This window comes from Diplotaxodon limnothrissa, linkage group LG12, assembly GCF_057381915.1.
Source record: "Diplotaxodon limnothrissa isolate DT_005_m linkage group LG12, D_limnothrissa_male_GT1.1, whole genome shotgun sequence".
Classification (NCBI taxonomy): Eukaryota; Metazoa; Chordata; class Actinopteri; order Cichliformes; family Cichlidae; genus Diplotaxodon; species Diplotaxodon limnothrissa.
In genome coordinates, this window is record NC_140607.1 from 20,799,681 (window position 1) to 20,819,481 (window position 19,801).

The following is a 19,801-nucleotide window of genomic DNA, read 5'->3' on the forward strand; positions in this document are numbered from 1 at the left end:
ATCTATGACGTTCATCTCTTCATCATTTATTAAATGAATTAATTTTAATTCAGCCAGAAAGGAAAACAAAATCATGAGCCTGAGGAATACTTTAAACTTTATGCACAATACTCATGGAGTGGTGTGAACGTAAACCAAAATGGCGCCATCTTGTGGCCCCTTTCTGTCACTATAATTCATTCAAGGCTTTGTGGGAAATGCTTCACCTGTGTAGATAACAGCAATGTTATGTTTGTCCATACTGCCTCCTGTTTCTGCTGTTACGGAGAGTTCCAGCAGGTGTCGCTGTGGTTCTCTCTAGGGGTTATGTGTACTTCCTGTTACGAGTGTACGGACGTTCATGTTGGCTGCTAATAAACGCCTGGCATACAGTTACAGCGGACTGATTATTATAAGCAAACCTACAACCTGTAAAAGTTTCAGTCACCGGCGACATTTTTTCATCAGCAGAACGTTGACCGTCACCACAATGAACCGAATTTGATGACGTCACAAAAGTCAGATCGAAGCATAACCAATCAAAATCTTGACTTTGATCTCTGAAAATCCTCAAATAGCCGTTAGTTCGCAGTGTTCCTCACAGCAATCAGTTGCGATTAGTTCACATTTGCTCCGTGTTTTTAAACGGTTTGCTAAAGCGATTTAAACTCTTTTTCAAGGACATTTTAAAAGTTCTATACCAATCAGCTAAAGTTTGACAGCTGTACCGACCAGTTTCCTCCAGTCTATTAAAGCAGACTGTTTTCAAAAAATGGATAGAGGCGGCTCACAAAACCTTGACGATGGTGAACAAAACCATGTTGGTGTAGGGCTAGCAGTCGATGAGCTGGTTTTGGAATGGCTGCAACAGAGAAATCTTATAGCAGTTCACATGATGTTCCCCTGGCTTGAAATCGATCAGTTGCTTGGTGTAGTTGATAATCAACTGCCACAACAAGAGGAGGCAGTTGATGTTCCAGTAGGAGGCATCGAAATAAATCCTCCCCAGGAAATAGCAGGACCCTGGGAAAATAATAGAGCAGAGATGGGAGTAGCCGATAACATTGAAAGAAATCTACCCCAACAAATAGAACGACCCTTGGTCATTAATGGAGCAGAGATGGGAGTAGGAGATAACAGAGAAAGAAATCCACCCCAACAAATAGAACAACCATTGGTCATTCATTTAGCAGAGATGGGAGCAGGAGATTACAGAGAAAGAAATCCACCTCTAGAAATAGAACGACCCTTGTACAATAATGGAGCAGAAGAAGATCCAATGGACGAAATGAGGTGGTGGTGGGAAGATGAGGGATCTGAGAGCGACACTGAAAGTGTTCCTGATAGTGACACAGATGACAGTGATGACGATGGAGACAATGGCCAGGATGCTCCTGTGCTATTGCCCCCCAACCCAGTACCAGGCGGTTCGAGGAGGAGACCAAGAGAGGAGGAGGAGGAGGATGAAGAAGAAGAAGATGGGAGAGCTAGAAAAATGTCTAAACACTGAATTTTGAGCTGAGCTGGACAGTCAGTGTTGCACCCATCTTTCAAAGCTACATGTGTCCTACATTGTGTTTCTTTCTGCAGAGGAGCTTGCATCTAATAAAAGCAGCAGGAACAAACACAGGAAACAAAAAGGAAAAAGTGAAAAACTGTAAAGCAGAAAAGGAGGAAACAGAGACTCAACGAAGGAAGATAAATAACAGAAAGAAAAGAAGAAAATGTCATGCCTGTGTGAAGGCAGGCAGGCACCCAAGAGCAGGACTCACAGAGACAAACGTGGAGTCAAAACACCCGTCTTTATAGGGAGTTTGCCAATTGAACAGAAAACTAACTAAACTGGGGAAGCAACAGACAGGAAACCGGGCAAACAGAACAAACAGAGTAGAATGAAGAATGACGCAACGACGAGCAGGGGAAGACTCAGACACTAAATACAAGAGGTGAACAGGACTGAAAGGAAACAGCTGGGAGACACGGCTGACACTGATTACACAGACGAGACAGGGAGAGCACAAAACTGAACACACTGACATAAGACACAGACCTTCAAAATAAAACAGGAAATGCACAGACTGGACTCAGAGACACAGTAACAGACAGAGAACAGAAGGAACACATGGGCAGAAACCAAACAGAGGGAACACAGAACCCAATGTCCTACATGTAACATGCTCAGAGACTGAATCTCGGCTGGCCCCCTCTGACCCACGGACTTAGTTTCCTGCCACCAGGGACCTGTTTACTAGACTTCCCCTTTACCACCTGTGACCCAGTATGATTGTGCATACAAGTGGAAAGCAACATATGTGTCTCATATCACTGGTACCTTGTTAGATGGGGATGATTGTGGTCTCACTGGTCGCAGACATGGAGGGAGTGGTCCTATTGGTTGGCTCCCACATTAGGAAGGCGGGGTTGGGGCCTTCCTATCACCATTGTGCTAACGTAATTATACAATAGCATTTACAACACCACCATCTTCAAATAGAAAAACACATTATGGAATGCTATCAGTTGTGTATTGGCCTCCCCAAACCCTGGACCTCAACATTAGTGAATAGTAGGATCATCTTGACAGAGAAGGGAAGGAAAGGCAGCCAACATCCAAAGAAGAGCTTTGAATGCATGTCTTTATCCTGTCTTCCTTCTCACCCCAACCGGTCGCAGCAGATGACCGCCCCTCCCTGAGCCTGGTTCTGCCAGAGGTTTCTTCCTGTTAAAAGGGAGTTTTTCCTTCCCGCTGTCGCCAAAGTGCTTGCTCATAGGGGATCATATGATTGTTGGGTTTTTCTCTGTATCTATTATTCTACGATCTACTGTACAATATAAAGTGCTGTGAGGCGACTGTTGTTGTGATTTGGTGCAATATAAATAAAATTGAATTGAATTGAATTGAATTGAATTGAATTGAATTGAATTGAATTGAATTGAATTGAATTGAATGTCCTTCAAGAAGCCTGGAGAACTTTTCCTGAAGACTACTTTCGCTATAATAAAAACAAAATTTCAGAATTAAAGCAAAGGTAATGACTAGTTTGGGTGTTGTAGTCCTTTAATAATCAAGGAAAAGTAGTAAATCCACAATTTTAAAAAATGCTTTTATTATAAATAATCCTGGTGTGGATTACACACAAACCAATGTTTTACAGGCAGAACATTGCTCATCTGAGTTTTTACAGACCCAGAGTGAAATTCACACAAGTTCAGCTTTCATCACCTGATGAATGCACCACTGAAGCAGACCCACTCTGCTCTGTCTTTGAAGATTCACCATGAGAAATTGGCATTCCTTGCTCTAACTGTCCACAATATGAAAGTCACAGGAAAAACCGACATGTCTTTTTTTTTATGTTTGTTTGTTTGTTTTAATCCACTGTGGTGCCACTTAAAATCCCTGTGTTTGAACAGTACACTTCAATTCTGCTTTAACAGCAATCGTTGATGTGCAGGGAAACAGGGTTAGCAAACTCACAACGCGAGTCTTCTTTCTCTGGGCCACATGTGTAATATTTATGTTTTTGTCCATCGAGCCACTCCATAGAGCTTTACCGCAAGTCATGTTTAATTGCAGCAGAGAATAAACACCAGCCTCCCGACCAGCTGCAAAACAGAAACATAAACACGTGGACAAAATGCATAAATTTGCTGTAATGTAAGTTAATAAAGTAAGTTCCTGATTAAAACTAAATAAAGAAAATGTTGGACTTTGATTTGTGGGGAATATATTGTAGTGTTATGGCTAAATATCTATGTTAACGTCCATCCCCCTTAAAAAAAACAAGCAAAATGCTTTCATATTGTCTGTCTATGCTTTAAGAACTGCAATAGTCCAAGGACGGGGGTGCCTACTGGGGTCAGCGGGGGAGCTGGCCCTAGGGAGGGGCATCCTCCCTTTGCATCCGTGGCACCCAGACTCTGGAATAACCTCCCCGTTCATATTCGCACTGCCGAGTCTATCCAGTCTTTTAAATTACATCTTAAAACTTATTTTTTTACTTTGGCTTTTGATTCTGTCTAGTTGGCTGTTTTAGCTTGTTGCGTTGTTACCTATTGTTTGTTGTCCTCTTCTATTGTTTGTTTTAACTGTCTCATGTTTTTATTGACTGTGAAGCACTATGGTCAACACTGTTGTTTTTAATATGTGCTATATAAATAAATTTTGATTTGATTTGATTTGATCCTCCCCTCCCTCCTTTTCCTCCCCATCCCCGGCTACCTCCCTCTTCCCGCTCCACCACACTCACCCACACAGGTAGGGCCTTGGGGTGCGGGTGTGTCACCAGGGTCCCCTTCTAGCCACCTGTGCCTCAATTTTATCTCACAACTTAGACATCCACATTACTTACACTCTCATAACACACATATATATATATAGGGCCTTGAGGGTGGGCACGTTAACGGCGTCCAGTGGACGGTCTGTGTACTCAACCCCACCTGTGGCGCCGGTGCCCACCTCTCAATTTTAAATCCATGTAGACCTTGAGGGTTCTCGGGAGGGGCCGTGCTAACACCTGCTGCTCTCTGGCAGCAGCACCATGCTCTCCCTTGTTTTAAATGCACTTTAGAACAACACGCAGCAACACTACACATGAGTGGGAGGAGGGAGGTATGGGGTCTTCACACACCCCCGTTCTCTGCTAGCCATCGGGGCGGGGGGGCTGGGAGGAGATGTTGGCTGTCCGATTGGCCTCCCTGCTGCTGCGGAGCCTGGGACGGTCTGCTTGCCTCCACCTCGGGGGGAAGGGTAACATCTCTTGGGTCTGGGTTCTGTTTCCCCCTCTGGGGGCGAGGGTACCTGGACCCGGGGTATAGAGTATGTTTGGGGAGTGTGATTGTGTGTACATGTCCATTTATGTCAATCCTTACGTTGGGTGAGTGCTGAGTGTTTGTATATGTGTGCATGAGGGTGGGAATGCATGTTTGTGTCTGTGTGTGCCTGTTTGTCTGTGTCTATATGTCAGGTCGGGTCTTAGACTCCACCTCTCTGGGAACTCCCAGGCCCTCCAAGGCCTATCTCCCCTCACCACACTCCCTGCCGGTGACTGATGCCCTCAGGGGTCGGTACATTGGTGGTTCTTGGTGTCCGGGGCTGGGCGCTCAGGTATGTACCAGCTCATTCCCCCCCCCCCCCCCCCCCCCCCTTTCTCACTGTCCCTCTCCCCTTCTGTTTTTCTTTTCCTTCCTTTCTTTCTCCCTTTCCTATCCCTCACTCATGTCTGTCCCATCTGTAACAACTGAAAATAAAATAAAATAAATAATAAAAACAAAGGTCGATCAAATGGACCAATACGGCAATGCCACGATGATCCATTTGGCAAAATAAATCCATTGGGTATCCTTGTTGGTCTTCAGACAACAATTCTGACGGCTAAACAACCAAATGGGACAGGCAAAAAAAAGAAAAAAGAAAAAAAAGAACTGCAATAGTCGTGTATTCCTAGAATATGAGTATAATATTTTAACTAGGGGCAGCACGCCCATACGGTAAAAGAATACATTTTTCCTGGCCAAAATATATTTCAAATATATGGTAAATATATGTTGTATTTGTGATGCTCAAAAAAAGATATTTTTGAAATTGAAAATATCTTTTTTCAAAACAAAATGCATTTCAAAAGATATTTCAGAGTGAAGAAAACACATTTCCAACCTTACAGTAGAATGTATATCAAAGTATCCTTTATTTAAAATGTATTTAGTGCAACAATGATGATGATGATAATAATAATACTAAAAGTAACAACATGTTTTATGTTCATCTGCAAAACAGTTGGATTAAAAAAAACAGAGTCAAAGGTTTAGCAAGGATTAGACAGTTTATTTATTTGCTTACAGTATTTCACATTACACAATATCTCACTATAATGCAGCGTTCACTTGACTTTGAAATTATCTGTCAGTGATACAGTAAACAAGATGCAACAACTGCTATGTACACTTTAGTTTTTGACAATATATACAATATAGTACTTAAAGGAACACACTCCACTTTTTTTGGAAATAGGCTCATTCTCCATCTCCCTCAGAGTTAAAAATGCAGCGTCTTCTTTCTAGATCCGTACGTTAATAGGGCTCTGGAGCGTGATCTTACCGGATGGGGCGTGGCCAGGATTTTTGGTTGAGGCTCTTTCGGTTCGGCTCACTAAAAAGAGCCGGCTCTTTCGGCTCCGAACCGGCTCTTCAGGTTGTTTTGTTGCTTTAATTAATTTATTATTAACAATAATATAAAATTATGCACAAAAGGAATTACTAACGTAAAAACAAGTGGTTTTATTTATATATGTTTATATATAAATATATGCGGTGGCCCCTAGAGACAAAACACGTACAAACTCCAAAACACATTTCTAGCATGAACTGAACTTCCAAAGCAGAGCTACTAGATCACTTAAATTACACAATTGAAAGCATGTGTGTATTGTTTGTGTATTTATACACAGGCACTCATATATATATTCAAATAATTTTAAAAAAAAGTTCATTTACCTGTTATTACCACACACCAAATCCGGTCGTTGGTACTTGCTGGCTTGTGTAGCCACAAGATAACAAAGGCTCAACACTGCGCCCAGCATCCTGGAGCACTTCTGTTGTCTTTTGTACGTGTTTTGAGTTTTTATGTGCTTCTGAGTTTTTACGTGCTTCGGAGTTTGTACGTGTTTTTACATGTTTTGGAGTTTTTACGTGTTTTGGAGTTTGTACGTGTTTTTACGTGTTTTGGAGTTTGTACATGCTTCAGAGTTCGTGCTTTGTCTCTAGGGGCCACCGTAAATATACTTTTATTTATTCACTCCACATAAAATGTAATAAATAAATCATATAATACAAAAATCAACTATTCACATTTCAAGTTTTAACTATTTAAATTTTCAGCTTTTTCCTTTCACAAATTTAAAGTGAAAAGAACACAAAACACTGCAAACCACAACACAATTAAATATAAATTATAATATGAAAACTAAAAGAACATGCATATTCTCTGTCATATGGACCTGCATGAATAAACTTTCTCAATCCTTTATCATCTGCAACCGAAAATAGTTGTGGATGATTACTATACCTTTCTAATGTTGTTGTCCCTGCCTCTCTTTCTCTCTCTCTGGCTCTGTTCCTGTGCTACTGAGTGTAACTACCGCCCCTCCCCCCTCTGCCCAGCGTAAAGCACAAGGCCCGCGTGCAGAGTGAAGCGGGAAAAAAGTGCGAGAGAGAGGCTGAGAGAAAGAAAAAAAAAAAAAATCCCACGTGACGGCTCGCGATAAGGAGCCGGCTCGCGTCGTTCACGTCAAAGAGCCGGCTCTAAGAGCCATTTCGTTCGCGAACGACCCATCACTATTAGATTGCACTACCGGCAAAGGAATAAGCTTGAAAACGGGCTCTCTTTTCATTGTTTCCTCACCTGGAAGCATCATGAGGGAGCTTATGTGTTGGATGTTACCAAAAGAAGGCGTCTAGCCTGGATAGCGGCTGTGAGACGAGCTGATATTCAGTTCTCTACCATCCACAGATATCTGTTGGTGTGCTTCAGTATTTTCATTCTGGTAAGTTACTCTTTTTATTTTCAATGCGCTCTGAGGTCATAGCAAATTAGAACAAACATGAAGAACTACCTTTATTTATAAAGTTGCTAATTATTTGGCATTATTGCAGCAAACCAGCCTATGAAATGAATGACTGGGTTCCAACACTACACATGGGGCACTACGAAATCTTTGTACATGCTACATACATACTACATGCTAACACCATGCCAATCAGATTACTTCTTCCATGTGAGGGTGAAAAGGTGACCCTCCTGGATAAGATGGCAAAGGTTTGCTGCGTTTTGGTGAACATGTGCCCCAGTGTGTTAGTAAAACCAGGGGAAATGCTCTTGTTAAATACTCCCAAAAGTCTTGTGCTGTATATGCAGTGATACATTTTCAAAAGAGACAGTAAATTACAGAATGCTAGCAGTGGGTGATATTATATAAATGCTGTCATCATTTTATGTGAACATTTTGTCATTTGTAAACTATACATGACACTGATTCTACATTGTAACTGATGTGATGTTCTATAAACTGGTTTTAATTAAAAATAGGTAAACACCTGATTTTTTCTTTATTCAACTTTTGAACAGTGGTAATTAGTAAGTACATAATCAGTAAATGCAAATTATTTACAGGCCCCCCTAAATTAAAACATTATGGGCTATTCAGAACAGAACTATGCTTGGAAAAATATTTTCCCATCAGTTGATCCAACTCCTCCACAGTAGCAGGTGGAATTTTTCTGTTTTGAGGACGGCTTCTTTTACCTGTCACTACAGATGGTCTGTTTATGTTTTGATTGAGAGAGCCTTTTTTTGGGCAGCTGAAGAGGAGAAGTCTATCTTATGGCCAACCTCTGGCTGTATCTTGGTCATATTACCCAGCAAAACCCAGTATGCAGGTTCCTCTGTAACAGTCCTTGTGCCAGAGATCCTCACTGTTGCTTCTACTTTAAACAGAAGAGCAGGGACATGGGTGCAGCTCTCCGCGACTCCAGCCATACAGCTGCAGTGGGCGGCTTCAACCTTCCCTGTGATGCTCACAATGACCCATGGCTGAAATGCCGGTTGATTCAGTCTTTGAGAGTGCAGTACCTGAAACACACACAGGCAAAGTTCAAGACACGAACTTTAATAAGCCAAGGCCGACACAAATGTGTTGTGTCTACGTTCAAATACATTAATCATAAATGTAACAAATAAAGTGTTTTTATGTATCCATCTATAGAAAGCTGCATGTTATATTTTAAATCTGCATGTTTCTTTTTAGAAACCTATCAGCAAAAGACTCAAGTATGTAATGCAAGGATGTAATCACTTTCAAAAGTGAGAAAGCATAAAGTTCGACTTTAAGTGACAATTGTGGACACCTAATATGATAAGGAGATTCTGCAGGTCATGCAGGCATTTTTCTTAAGTCTAGATTTTGTGAAGGAAAGGCTTTTTAATTACAGCATTAGAGCCAAGTCATGCTTAGACAATAGAAACTGAAAGTTGTTATGGCAGAGAGGGAAAACGAACCTTAGGTGCGTGTGAGGGTGTGGATCAGCTGAGGCAGAGTGTATATAAAGGCTGAGCCCTTCAACTTAGCTGCTGCTCGAGCATCATTTACGTTTCCACGTTTGAAGACTTGAAGTGAAAACGTCATCACAAGGTAGGAAGCTGATAAAGAACTGAAAAGTCATTTTTCCCCAGTGTGTGTGTTTTCTAATGGACTATTTTGAATTCTTTCAGACTACAACCAACATGGATATAACTATTAACATGCTGGGTGAGTCCCACACTCTGACCGTGAACCCAGAGGACACAGTTGGCTCTCTGAAAATAAAAATCCAGGAGAAATTGGAAGTCGACCCTCAGACGCAGAAACTGGATTTTCTGAACGGTCATCCCAACGACGACTCCAAACCCATCAGCTACTACGGCTTACAGCACTGCTCCCGGGTGTCCCTGCTGGTCACCGAGCCTCCTCCACCTGCTCCCATCCAGGTGTTCCTCAGAAATGAAAAGGGACAGATGAGCACCTACGACATCCAACCCGGCGAGACTGTGAGCAACTTCAAGAACAGAGTCGAGAAAAGAGAGGGGGTGCCAGCGAGCCAGCAGAGGCTCATTCACCAAGGCCGGGAGATGCAGGGTGGCAAACTGGAGGACTACAACGTCAGAAACCACAGCACCATCTACATGACTTTGCACCTGAGAGGAGGCTGAGGACACTTTAAAATGGTTCAGAAAACCCATGTATGTTATTTAATATTATAAACTTGACTTAACTCATTTATCATATTTATTAGTGCTTTTATTTTGGAAAAACAAGAACATTCCCATAGACCGTACAATATGGGTTCATTAACCAGTTTGCAAATCTGTGTTTTCTTTTGGCACAACAGATAAGTAACTCATACAAATCAACACGTTGGTGATTCTGTCATGACAAATACATGTTAACTGTACTTATTACAAAGCATAAAGTTAACAACAGGAGCCTACGTCTCTTCACATTTCCTCTGCCTGTGTCAGCTCAGGAAGGTGGGGCTGTCATTCTCAATGTTTATGAGTCATATAAAGTAATAGTTTATTAGATCTTACACTGTTAAGATATAAATTTCAAGTCAAGTATTTAAAATGTTACAGCAACATGTGGTAATGGTTTCAGTCCACTTTAAATTTAATCACAAGCGCTTGTGTATGTGAAAATTAGTGACCAGATTAGGCACAGATTTATGGCAGTAAACGTAACAGTCTGTTGTATGATCTCAGTTTTAAGGCATTTACAAATATGCCAAAACTGTTTCCTGAAGATGTGTTTTCTCTAGAGACGTCTTGGTAGCATCATTTTCTCACAGATGCAAGGTAGGCATACCAAAATAAGGCGATCATGTTGGCAAACAGCACTCGGAACTGAAACCAGAAATGTACACAGAAACAGAAGGCGCGAAGAAATTAATTACATGTGGCGACAGAAAATAACTCATTCTCTGATGAAATGAAGTGAAATGTGTACCTGAACAGGGACAAAGTTGATGTTTATGAACTGGAAAGGGGTCCAAACTTTCCAGTTCATCTTCAAAGCGGTCCAATAACTTCTTCTCATCTTCTTTTCAAAATCAGTCCATCCTTTAGCCTAAGGGACAGTGGTTACAGTCATATTACATGCTTATATATAAAATCTTTATATCGTGGACATGATAATTAATACTATGGTAAATGTCCAGGTTGAATCGGGTACTTTGCCAGGTTCTTGGTGTCAGATGAGCATGAAAATGAGTTCACTGTACTCAAATGGCCTCCACAATCAGCAGATCTCAATCGAATTGAGCACCTATGGGATGCAGTGGAATTGGAGACATGCAACCAACAAATCTGCAGAATCTGTGCGATGCCATCATGTCACTACAGACAAAAATCTCTGAGGAATGTCTCCGGCACCTTCTGTGCCATTAAAAAAAAATCAAGACAGTTCTGAAGACAAAAGTAGATCCAGCTCAATAGTAGCAAGGTGTCCCTAATAAATTGGCCAATGAGTGTACATCATAGTGCCAGTCCAATGTTAGGACATATGTATGGCATTAAAGCTTGTTAAGATACTGGCAATGGTGTGTATAATGAACAACAAAAAATTGTTGTTCATTGAACCACAACAACTACGCTTAAACACCATTCCAGTGCAATGAAAAAGCAAAACTGGACTCCTAAGTTGTGTGAGCTGTTTTGATAAATTAAGAAATAATTAAATGAGGTGAGGGCCTCTGCTGCCTCAGTTTTGACATGACTTTTTTTTTTGCATTAGAGAGCAGGTGTCCCTCTATACTGAGCTAATTTGAAAGCAATGGTGTCTGAGATGACCCACCTCCAGGATGTTCATTACAAAGTAGAAAAGGAGCAGAAAGCCCGGGGCAAAAATAAGCCGGTCCAGCAGCAGACGTTTGACTACACAAAACCGATCTGTGGTGGGAATCCATACTTCCATCAGCTGGTAAAACAAGTGGCTCACGGGTCCTGTAATAAGCAACCTGAAACACACAACAAGGGCAAATATGAATAGCAGAAGAACATCTAAATGTTATCACATAACTGTGTTATCACAGACACCAATAACATTGGACAGTGTTCGATTAGTTTTATCAGAGTCTAACTGGAACAACATCACAATCACAGACCTGCAGCCTTAAAACAAGTCAGTGCTCAGTCTGCTTTCTTTACTGGATCTCACCCATAAATGGCGTAGCGTGCAGCTCCAGCTGCATCGATATTACTGACAGGAGCTCCCTTCTGGGCTTTTTTTCTCGCCTCCACAAACTGAGACAGAAGGTTTCCTAAAGCAGAGAGGATGCCACTGAAAATACAAAGGACACACACACACACACACACACAACTGTCAATAAGTATCAATAGTCCACTTGCAAAAGACTTAGTGGGGGAGGTTTTCAGGACAGATGGTGATTGGCTAAAAGCAGTGCTGTGACGAAATGAGTGTGCGTTCAATGCAAACAAAGTCTTAAAGAACCTGACGACGAGCAGGAAACAAAACACTGATAAAAACACTTTTCTTAGTTACAGTGTAATAAACGTCCCAAGAAACCTGACTACAGTACAGTGGTTTGGCTGTCAGTAAATGGGAGCTTCTAACTTGCAACACTGTCAAAGTGCAGAAACGCGACGTGTACTGACCTGGTTACAGATTTAGTCAGGATGGGGTATTTCTTCAGGAGGACCAGGTACTGCTGGAGTAACCTGAAATGTACGGAGGAGTCCCGCACGGAGCGGCTCTGCACGGGCATTCTCAGTTTTCTACCTGTGTGAATATTACTACCACTACCGCCTCTCTTCCTGTCGACGTCATTGCGTCACTGGTGGCGCCATGCATTGACGTCTACATCCGAAACAGTTCGGAAACGAGCATGAAAAAGAAAGAAAAGAAAAAAAAATTCACCTTAATTTCACCATCCACCATTAAGCAATAATTTTGAGTAAAATGCAGTTGAAATACGTAAAATAAAATGTTTATTTAGTAAATAATTAATCACCCTTGGTATAAACTAAATATATATCAATCAAGTACATTTCATTCGACCAGATTTAATATTTTAAATTGCGTGTATGCTAGATGGGAAATGTACATGTAATTAAATTAGTTAAGGTCTGTATTTTTTTTGGTGTATGCTGCATAAATGTTCCATAAACTTGAAGAACATAAAATAAAAGAAAGAAAGAAAAACTACCTTTTAACAGAAAGAAACCTTCAGCATAACCAGGCTCATAGAGGGACGGACATTAGCCGTGACTGGTTGGGCCCCGAGATTATTAATAACTGATTATTAAATGCAGAGTGGTGAATAAATACACAGCAAGGGAAACTATATACTTTCTTCTTCCTATGATTATTATTATTAGAAAGAAAATTATTAAATTAATCTGCAATGTGACCTCTTTTGGTCAGCACTAGTTAGCATGGGCCCCTCACAACAAGGTGATTGAGCATGAATCAAGAAATTTAAAAAATGTTTCTTCTTAAAAAAGTATTCAGTTTCCACAGCATATCTCAGTTTTCCAGTCTACAACCTTCACATGTGCCTTACAGATTTATAGATCGGAGTAGACCTATAAATGTACAACAGATATTATAAACATTTATCTCATATAATTTTTGGTTATATTAGACACAGCTAACCTGTAACAAGAACATTACAATGACTCTGACTACTTTATGTTAAAGTTTAAAAGCAGTTTGTTTTTTTAGCCTAGGTTAAACCCAAAAATGTATCCATCTAAGTATGAAAGCACAATGTTGATTTATAGTTGATGTATGCTACTTTATACTTCTACTTACACCCCATTTAGGAGAAAATAGTTTTAGTTGGTCCCTCAGATTATTTTTCAAGTTAATAGTTTACAAAACTATGAACTACTTTAAATTACTGTGAGAGAAAAAAAACTACCCTTATTCAACAGCAGACCCTAACAGAACTCAGTGTTACAGACGTCAGAGGTAGTCAACATGCCTGGCATTAAAACACTATATCTGCCTTTTGGAATCACTTTAATTAACCCAACATTTATGTAAAAAAGTAAGAACAAAAAAGGAACTTTATTGTTTAACCTAAAAAGAGCAATAGTGTACAAAACATATTTACAACATGGAAACTGTTATGTGCATACAAAGATATGCAGTTCAACAGTAAGCTTTAGCTAAAAGGCTTTCAAAAAAACTATACAGAAAAAGCTGCCAATACTAAGAAGATGCAAAAACAGGTTGCAGGAAAGCTTATGGGTGTTTTGGTCTGTAGTTGAACACATGCTAGAAAACTAGAATTCAAAGTGCTTTCCAGTCAATGGGAGACTTTCCAGATTTTTGTAGCAGCTCGTTGGCCTTTGAGAAGTGTCTGCACCCAAAAAACCCCCGATGAGCAGACAGGGGAGACGGATGAACAGCCTGCAAGACGTGGTGACGTTTCTATAAACACACAGAGAGAAAACTTAGTATGAAAACACATTATAAAGCTTAAGCTGAATGAGCCTGAATTAAAAACAACTGACCCTGTCTATAGCAGCTCCTTTCTTCTGAGCATATGATCCCCACAGCATGAAGATGAGGCCCTCCAGGTTTTTGCTGAGCCACTGCACCACAACGTCAGTGAATGCCTCCCAGCCTCGGTCTTTGTGGGAGTTGGCCTGGTGCGCTCGGACAGTCAGCACAGCGTTGAGCAACAGCACTCCTGGTGAGCAAGGTCAAAAAAAAAAAAGGAGGAGGAGAGCAGGTTTGTTGCAGCTCTCTTATTGTGGAACTATGATTAAACATTTAACAAAATGGGTTTTTTTGTTTTGTTTTTTTTTCAAGTACCTTGTTGGGCCCATCCAGTCAGATCTCCATGTCCCGGGTGCTGGAAGCCTTTGATGTCAGAGCTCAGCTCTTTGAACATGTTCTCCAAGCTGGAAATGAAAAGGATCTGACTCAACAGCACTGATTTCAATTAACTCACAAATTTCCAACACAGGGAACAAGCAGGTATGAAAGTTATTCATTCACAGAAGAAGAAAGAAGAAATTGCATGAAGAAAGCCATTTATATGTGTTTTTTCCCCATCAGAGGTAGTGAAGGGCTTCAAACCTGGGGGGAGGAGGCACTGGTCTCTTCACACTGAAGCACAATCCATGAGCTTGGTTAGGACCGTGATATGGATCCTGGCCAAGGATCACCACTTTTACCTGGAATTGTAGACACACGTTTGGGTTAGGCGACTGTGACAGAGTAAAGGACACCTCAGATAATACATCACACAGGAAATTTTTTTTTATGCAGTTGTCTGCTGGGGAGATGGCAGCGCAGAGAGGGTTGGCTCGGTCCTGCATAGTCCCCTAAACCCCATAGAGGAAGTGGGTGAGACGAGGACGTTAGCCAAACTAATGTCGATTATGGACAACACCTCACACCCCGTGCATAAGACTGTGGAGGCCCTGAGCAGCTTCTCGAGCAGCAGACTGTTCCTTCATCCCGACAACAGTCGCACTGTACAGTATACACACAGAATAAATACCGTCTAAAAATACATGTGTATCATTATCACTCCCACTGCGCTTTATGTACATCTACAAATATAATAACAGCACAAAAAAAAACAAAAAACTGTAACAAGTGAATTTCCCCACTGTTGGATGAAACAAAGTCTATGTCTACGTCTAACAACCAGTGTCACTGAAGCTCAATCTGTACATGGCATCGATTGTCAGTTTACACACTTACATCTCGGATGTCACACATCTGTGTCCAGGTAAATACATGTTCAGCAGGTGGGTAAACTGTGTGGCGTTTCCTCTCTTCACAAACAAAACTCGTCAGCTGTGGGAGAGATGTGAAGTCACTATAACTGTTCAAAACAACAGAGACACAGTGTGCAGTATCCCGTCTCCTCCTCTTCTCACTTGTTTGAAGTACGGCTTTCCAAACTCAGCCGACAGCGCCTTCCTCCAGCTCTCCCCGAACCCTGGTGGTGTTTGAACGGAAGACAGTCTCTCCAGCGCCGCTTTCTTGTTGCGGGCGATCTTGTCCAGCTGCTCCGGGGACAGAGGGGCAGGGCGTGGGCTGCTCTGCTCCGTCTCCACCCCACAGCCCTTCTGCTTTTTCTGGATAATTTTAATGTATTGAGAAACACATAGAACTGGTGAGAAGCGGACAGCCGGGGGTCTAAACGGCTTCAGAAAGTGTCGACAGAGCGGTGGAATCATAGTCGCGCTGCGAGTGTCACGCTGAACACCAACAACACAGCGGTGGCTTTGAACGCAGCTTGGAGTACGCGAACGCGTCGCGGGAAACTACAAATCTCCCAGTGTCTGAAACGCTCATGACTCCACTGTAAGTTTTTTAAATACATGCCAACAAGCTAATATAAAACTTATAAGGTACATATTTAACTCTTAAAATTTAAACTGTTTTAAAAAAAGAAATGACACTCACCGGCTCGTTTGCATCCTCCTCGGATTCAATTAACTCCGTAGAAGTCCTCTTCTTCGAAACTGGCGAAAAAAATGAGTTAATAGTCTTCTGTCCAATCATTTTGTCTAAAACACTGCGGTGGTAACCTGCTGTAAACCAAGAGAGTTAAAAAAAAAAAATACCCGGAATGAGACTAAAACAGCAGTCTGCTGCTCCGAAACCCAAATCTCCCCAAGTGGGAATAACACATTTGGCGCCTAAACAGTGACGGCACAGAGATATGTTAATGAGCTGAGGGGTGTTCAAGACACACTACTGTTTGGCGTTTTATGTTGTTAAAAGTAAGCGTGCAGCACCTAGCATAAGGATAAGCGTCTATTTACATGAATAAAAAAAGTGTCTGTCTGACGTTTTTAGGGATTTTTTTGTTGTTGTTATTTAAGGTGTTTGTTGAACGAAACAAAACGTCCACGTAATGATGACCAGAAAGCCTCATATTTAAATCAGTTTTGAGTCATTTTTCATGCAAAATAACTGAGCATATTTTCTGCTGTTCTTCTTTCCGGTAAACTAAACATGCACTCACCGGCCACTTTGTTAGGTATACCGGGTCAACTGCCCATAATGCAGGTCGGCCAGTTGCGTCACATAATAGAATTTTAGTGCATTTAGAAATGCAGACATAGCGAGGAAGACCTGTTGAAGTCCAAACTGAGCACCATAGTGGGGGAAAGGTGAACGTGGCATGGTTTTTGGTGACAGACAGGCTGTTCTGAGTATTTCAGAAACTGCTGGTTTGCTGGGATTTGACCACACACCCATCTTTAGTGTTTACAGAGGATGGTCTGAAGAAAAGAAAAATATCCAGTGAGCAGAAGCTCAGTGGACGAGAATGCCTTGTTGATGTCAGAAGACAATGACCAGACTACTTCCAGCTCATAGGAAGGCTACAGGAAGTCAAATAAACACTTGCTCACAACAGCTGAAGCTTGACGCAAAAGGGCTACAGCAAGCGAGGATGCAGTGGCCACCAAAATTGGATAAAGATCATTAGAACATTAGAAAAACGCTGCCTGGTCTGATAAGTCTGGATTTCTGCTGCAACATTCAGATGGTAGGGTCAGAATATGGAGTAAAGAGCATGAAAGCAATGATCAGTCCTGCTTTGTATCAAAGGTCCAGGCTGCAGGTGGTGTAATGCTGTGGAGGATATTTTCTTAGTACACTCACAGGCACACTTACTACTAACTGAGCATTGTTTAAACCCCACAGCTTTGCTGACCATGTCTGTCCCAACAGTGAATCTATCTTCTGATGCCTGGTTCAAGCAGGATAACACACCATGCCACAAAACTAAGATAATCTCAAACTGGTTTCTTGAACATGCCAATGAGTTCACTGTACTCAAATGGTCTCTACAGTCATCAGATTTGAATCTAGTAGAGCACGTTTGGAATGTGTTGGAACAGGAGATTCATATCATGGATGTGCACCAGACTGCAGCAACTGTGTGATGCTGTCGTGTTAATATGGACCAACATCTTTGAGGAATGCTAATGTTTCCTCTTTCCATCACTCAGGTATTAAAAATCCACCAATGGAAAAGTTTGTGATTCAGGATCGGAACAAACGTCGCTGCACCAGTGACACTCCAGCAGGAAGTCCGAGAAAAAAGATTAAACAGGAAAGAGACGAGAAAATAAAGGAGGAAGACTCTGAAGATGATGAGGATGCAGCCTTTGCAGAGTTCTCCAATCCTGTTCCCTGGCAAAAAATAGAAGCAGAGGGACTAGACTGTGATTATGCACTGCTTTTCTCTAAAGAGGAGGCAGACTGCCTTTTTACACAGCTGGAGGAGGAGGTGGTGTATGCAACAGGTACATCAACCCTGTTTTCTTTAAAGTTATGAGCAGAAGTTGCAGTGCATTTTAACTGTTGCGCTTGTTCCAGGTGAAGAGTCAAAGGTCCAGGTGTATGGAAAGGTGTACAACATACCGAGAAAGCAGGCCACGTATGGAGACGCAGGCCTAACGTACACTTATTCTGGGGTGAGGCGTACAGCCTGCCCATGGACTCCAACTTTGGAATACATTCGAGACACTGTCACTAAAACGACAGGACAGACATTCAACTTTGTCTTGGTCAACAGGTGAGAAATGACTGATGCAAGCTGTAAATGTCACAGTTTTGAGATTTGGAGGTTTTACTGATCAACACACTTTTCTCCATCAGGTACAAAGATGGGCAAGATCACATGGGCGAGCACCGTGACGACGAGAAGGAGCTGGACCCCGGCTGTCCCATCGCGTCGGTCTCTCTGGGAGCAGCGCGGGACTTCTTCTTCAAACACAGAGACTCGCGAGGAAAGCAGAGCCGCCGACAAATTGAACCTGTGAAGCTGGAGCTCGCTCACGGAAGCCTGCTCCTCATGAACCCGCCGACCAACACCTTCTGGTACCACAGCCTCCCTGTCCGCAAGAAGATCCTCCTGCCTCGCATTAACCTCACATTCAGGCGCATTCTGCTGGACAGCAAGCGTGAGACCAAGCCAAAGCCGGGTGTAAGTTAGGGACATGGCCATGTGCACAGCCACTAACAGCACAGCTCCAATTTAAGCAACTTGACACTCTGGAGGAAGACTGTCTTAATTTTTTTCAGTGAATCAGCATTTAACTTTGCTCAACTCATATTCATGTTTCTGTTCGAAAAGAAGGCAAAGACTTCAGATCAATAAATGTAAACAGTTGACTTGTGAGCTTGTTAGTTCTCATTGATTGGACTGCTGCTGCTGTACTCTAGCAGCTCTGGAAAGTAAAAGGTCGCTGGGTTGCATTTAAAGGAAAGGCATGTAAACAATGAAAATGTACTTCTTAGTGGATTGTCAGGTTGGTCCAAATGTAGACTGCTTTAATCAGACTTCTCTTTAATGGGCTTAAATGGGTATGAGAGGAGGGTGCATGACTTCAGCATCAGTTTGTTCCCTGGATATGGAAATATTTGTTGATACAGGAGCTTTTTTTATGTTCCAGAGTTGTCAGATTCCAAGGTTATATACACTCGCCAATTTATTAGGTTGGACCCCTTTTACCTTCAGAGTAGTCCCCAGGTATTTTGGTCCATGTTAGCATCCTATAGTTGTTTTAGATTCATGATGCAAATTTTCTGTTTGCCCCCACATCCCAAAGGTGCTCTATTAGATTGCTGCCACAATCATTAGATGGCAAATTTTGGTAAGACTATACCAATTGTAGCCTCAATTTTCTATTGTTAGCTGAAAGGACTAGCACCCAGTGTGGTCTCCTGCTGCTGTAGCCCATCTGCTTTGCAGTTCCAGCATTCAGAGATGCTCTTCTGCATGCCTTGGTTGTAACAAGTGGTTGAGTTACAGTTGCTTTCAGATCAGCTGGAGGCAGTCTGGACAATCTTCTCTGACTCTGGCACTTAGAACTGCAGCTCACTGGTTATTTTCCTTTTCAGACCACACTCTGTAAACCTCAGAGATGATTGTGTGGGAAAGGCCCAAGTAGATCAGCAGTTTGATTAGGGTGAACATTTGATCAGATAAAAGATTTGCTGCCTTTGGTATACCAGTAACAAGTATACTTTTAAACCTCTTGCAAATTGAGCAGTTTTCAAATTAACTGTATTTCATTCAAAGACACTTAAATAATGGGGTAGTTAACATAACAATCTCTTAAACGTACCAAAAAATGTTCTTGCTTTAATAAAACACTCTAAAGACCATTGTTAATGCTTTTAATACCTGAAAACGATCACCTTACAGACTGCACACAAATACAATCTCACATGAATATACAGTAGTGCAAACTGCAAAAATTAAGCAGTTTTGCAACAGA

At 41.7% G+C, this 19,801-nt stretch overlaps 4 protein-coding genes across 5 annotated transcripts; 2 read left to right on the plus strand and 2 right to left on the minus strand.

The window, feature by feature from the left end:
* The first annotated feature begins 9,259 nt into the window (after positions 1-9,259).
* On the plus strand, positions 9,260-9,724 carry LOC146621243 (polyubiquitin-like). Its single transcript, XM_085368250.1, has one exon. The coding sequence runs from the start codon at positions 9,260-9,262 to the stop codon at positions 9,722-9,724; it is 465 nt and encodes a 154-aa protein (XP_085224376.1).
* On the minus strand, positions 9,581-12,338 carry pxmp2 (peroxisomal membrane protein 2). Its single transcript, XM_085368249.1, has 5 exons — positions 12,185-12,338; positions 11,727-11,849; positions 11,364-11,526; positions 10,518-10,637; positions 9,581-10,414 (listed from the first exon to the last, which is right to left on the minus strand). Exons 1-5 carry the CDS (start codon positions 12,292-12,294, stop codon positions 10,346-10,348), a joined length of 585 nt encoding a protein of 194 aa, XP_085224375.1. The 5' UTR covers positions 12,295-12,338; the 3' UTR covers positions 9,581-10,345.
* Positions 12,339-13,778: 1,440 nt separating this feature from the next.
* unga (uracil DNA glycosylase a) lies at positions 13,779-16,064 on the minus strand. 2 transcript variants are annotated; one of them, XM_085368252.1, is made up of 7 exons: positions 15,966-16,064; positions 15,434-15,634; positions 15,255-15,350; positions 14,622-14,719; positions 14,355-14,443; positions 14,051-14,229; positions 13,779-13,967 (listed from the first exon to the last, which is right to left on the minus strand). In XM_085368252.1, exons 1-7 carry the CDS (start codon positions 16,062-16,064, stop codon positions 13,827-13,829), a joined length of 903 nt encoding a protein of 300 aa, XP_085224378.1. In that variant the 3' UTR covers positions 13,779-13,826. The 2 variants fall into 2 exon arrangements, with proteins under 2 accessions (XP_085224378.1, XP_085224377.1); XM_085368251.1 differs by lacking the exon at positions 15,966-16,064 and having other exon boundaries at positions 15,434-15,757.
* alkbh2 (alkB homolog 2, alpha-ketoglutarate dependent dioxygenase) lies at positions 15,505-19,680 on the plus strand. The gene is made up of 4 exons (XM_085368253.1): positions 15,505-15,863; positions 17,525-17,821; positions 17,895-18,093; positions 18,177-19,680. Exons 2-4 carry the CDS (start codon positions 17,542-17,544, stop codon positions 18,511-18,513), a joined length of 816 nt encoding a protein of 271 aa, XP_085224379.1. The 5' UTR covers positions 15,505-15,863; positions 17,525-17,541; the 3' UTR covers positions 18,514-19,680.
* Positions 19,681-19,801: the final 121 nt, after the last annotated feature.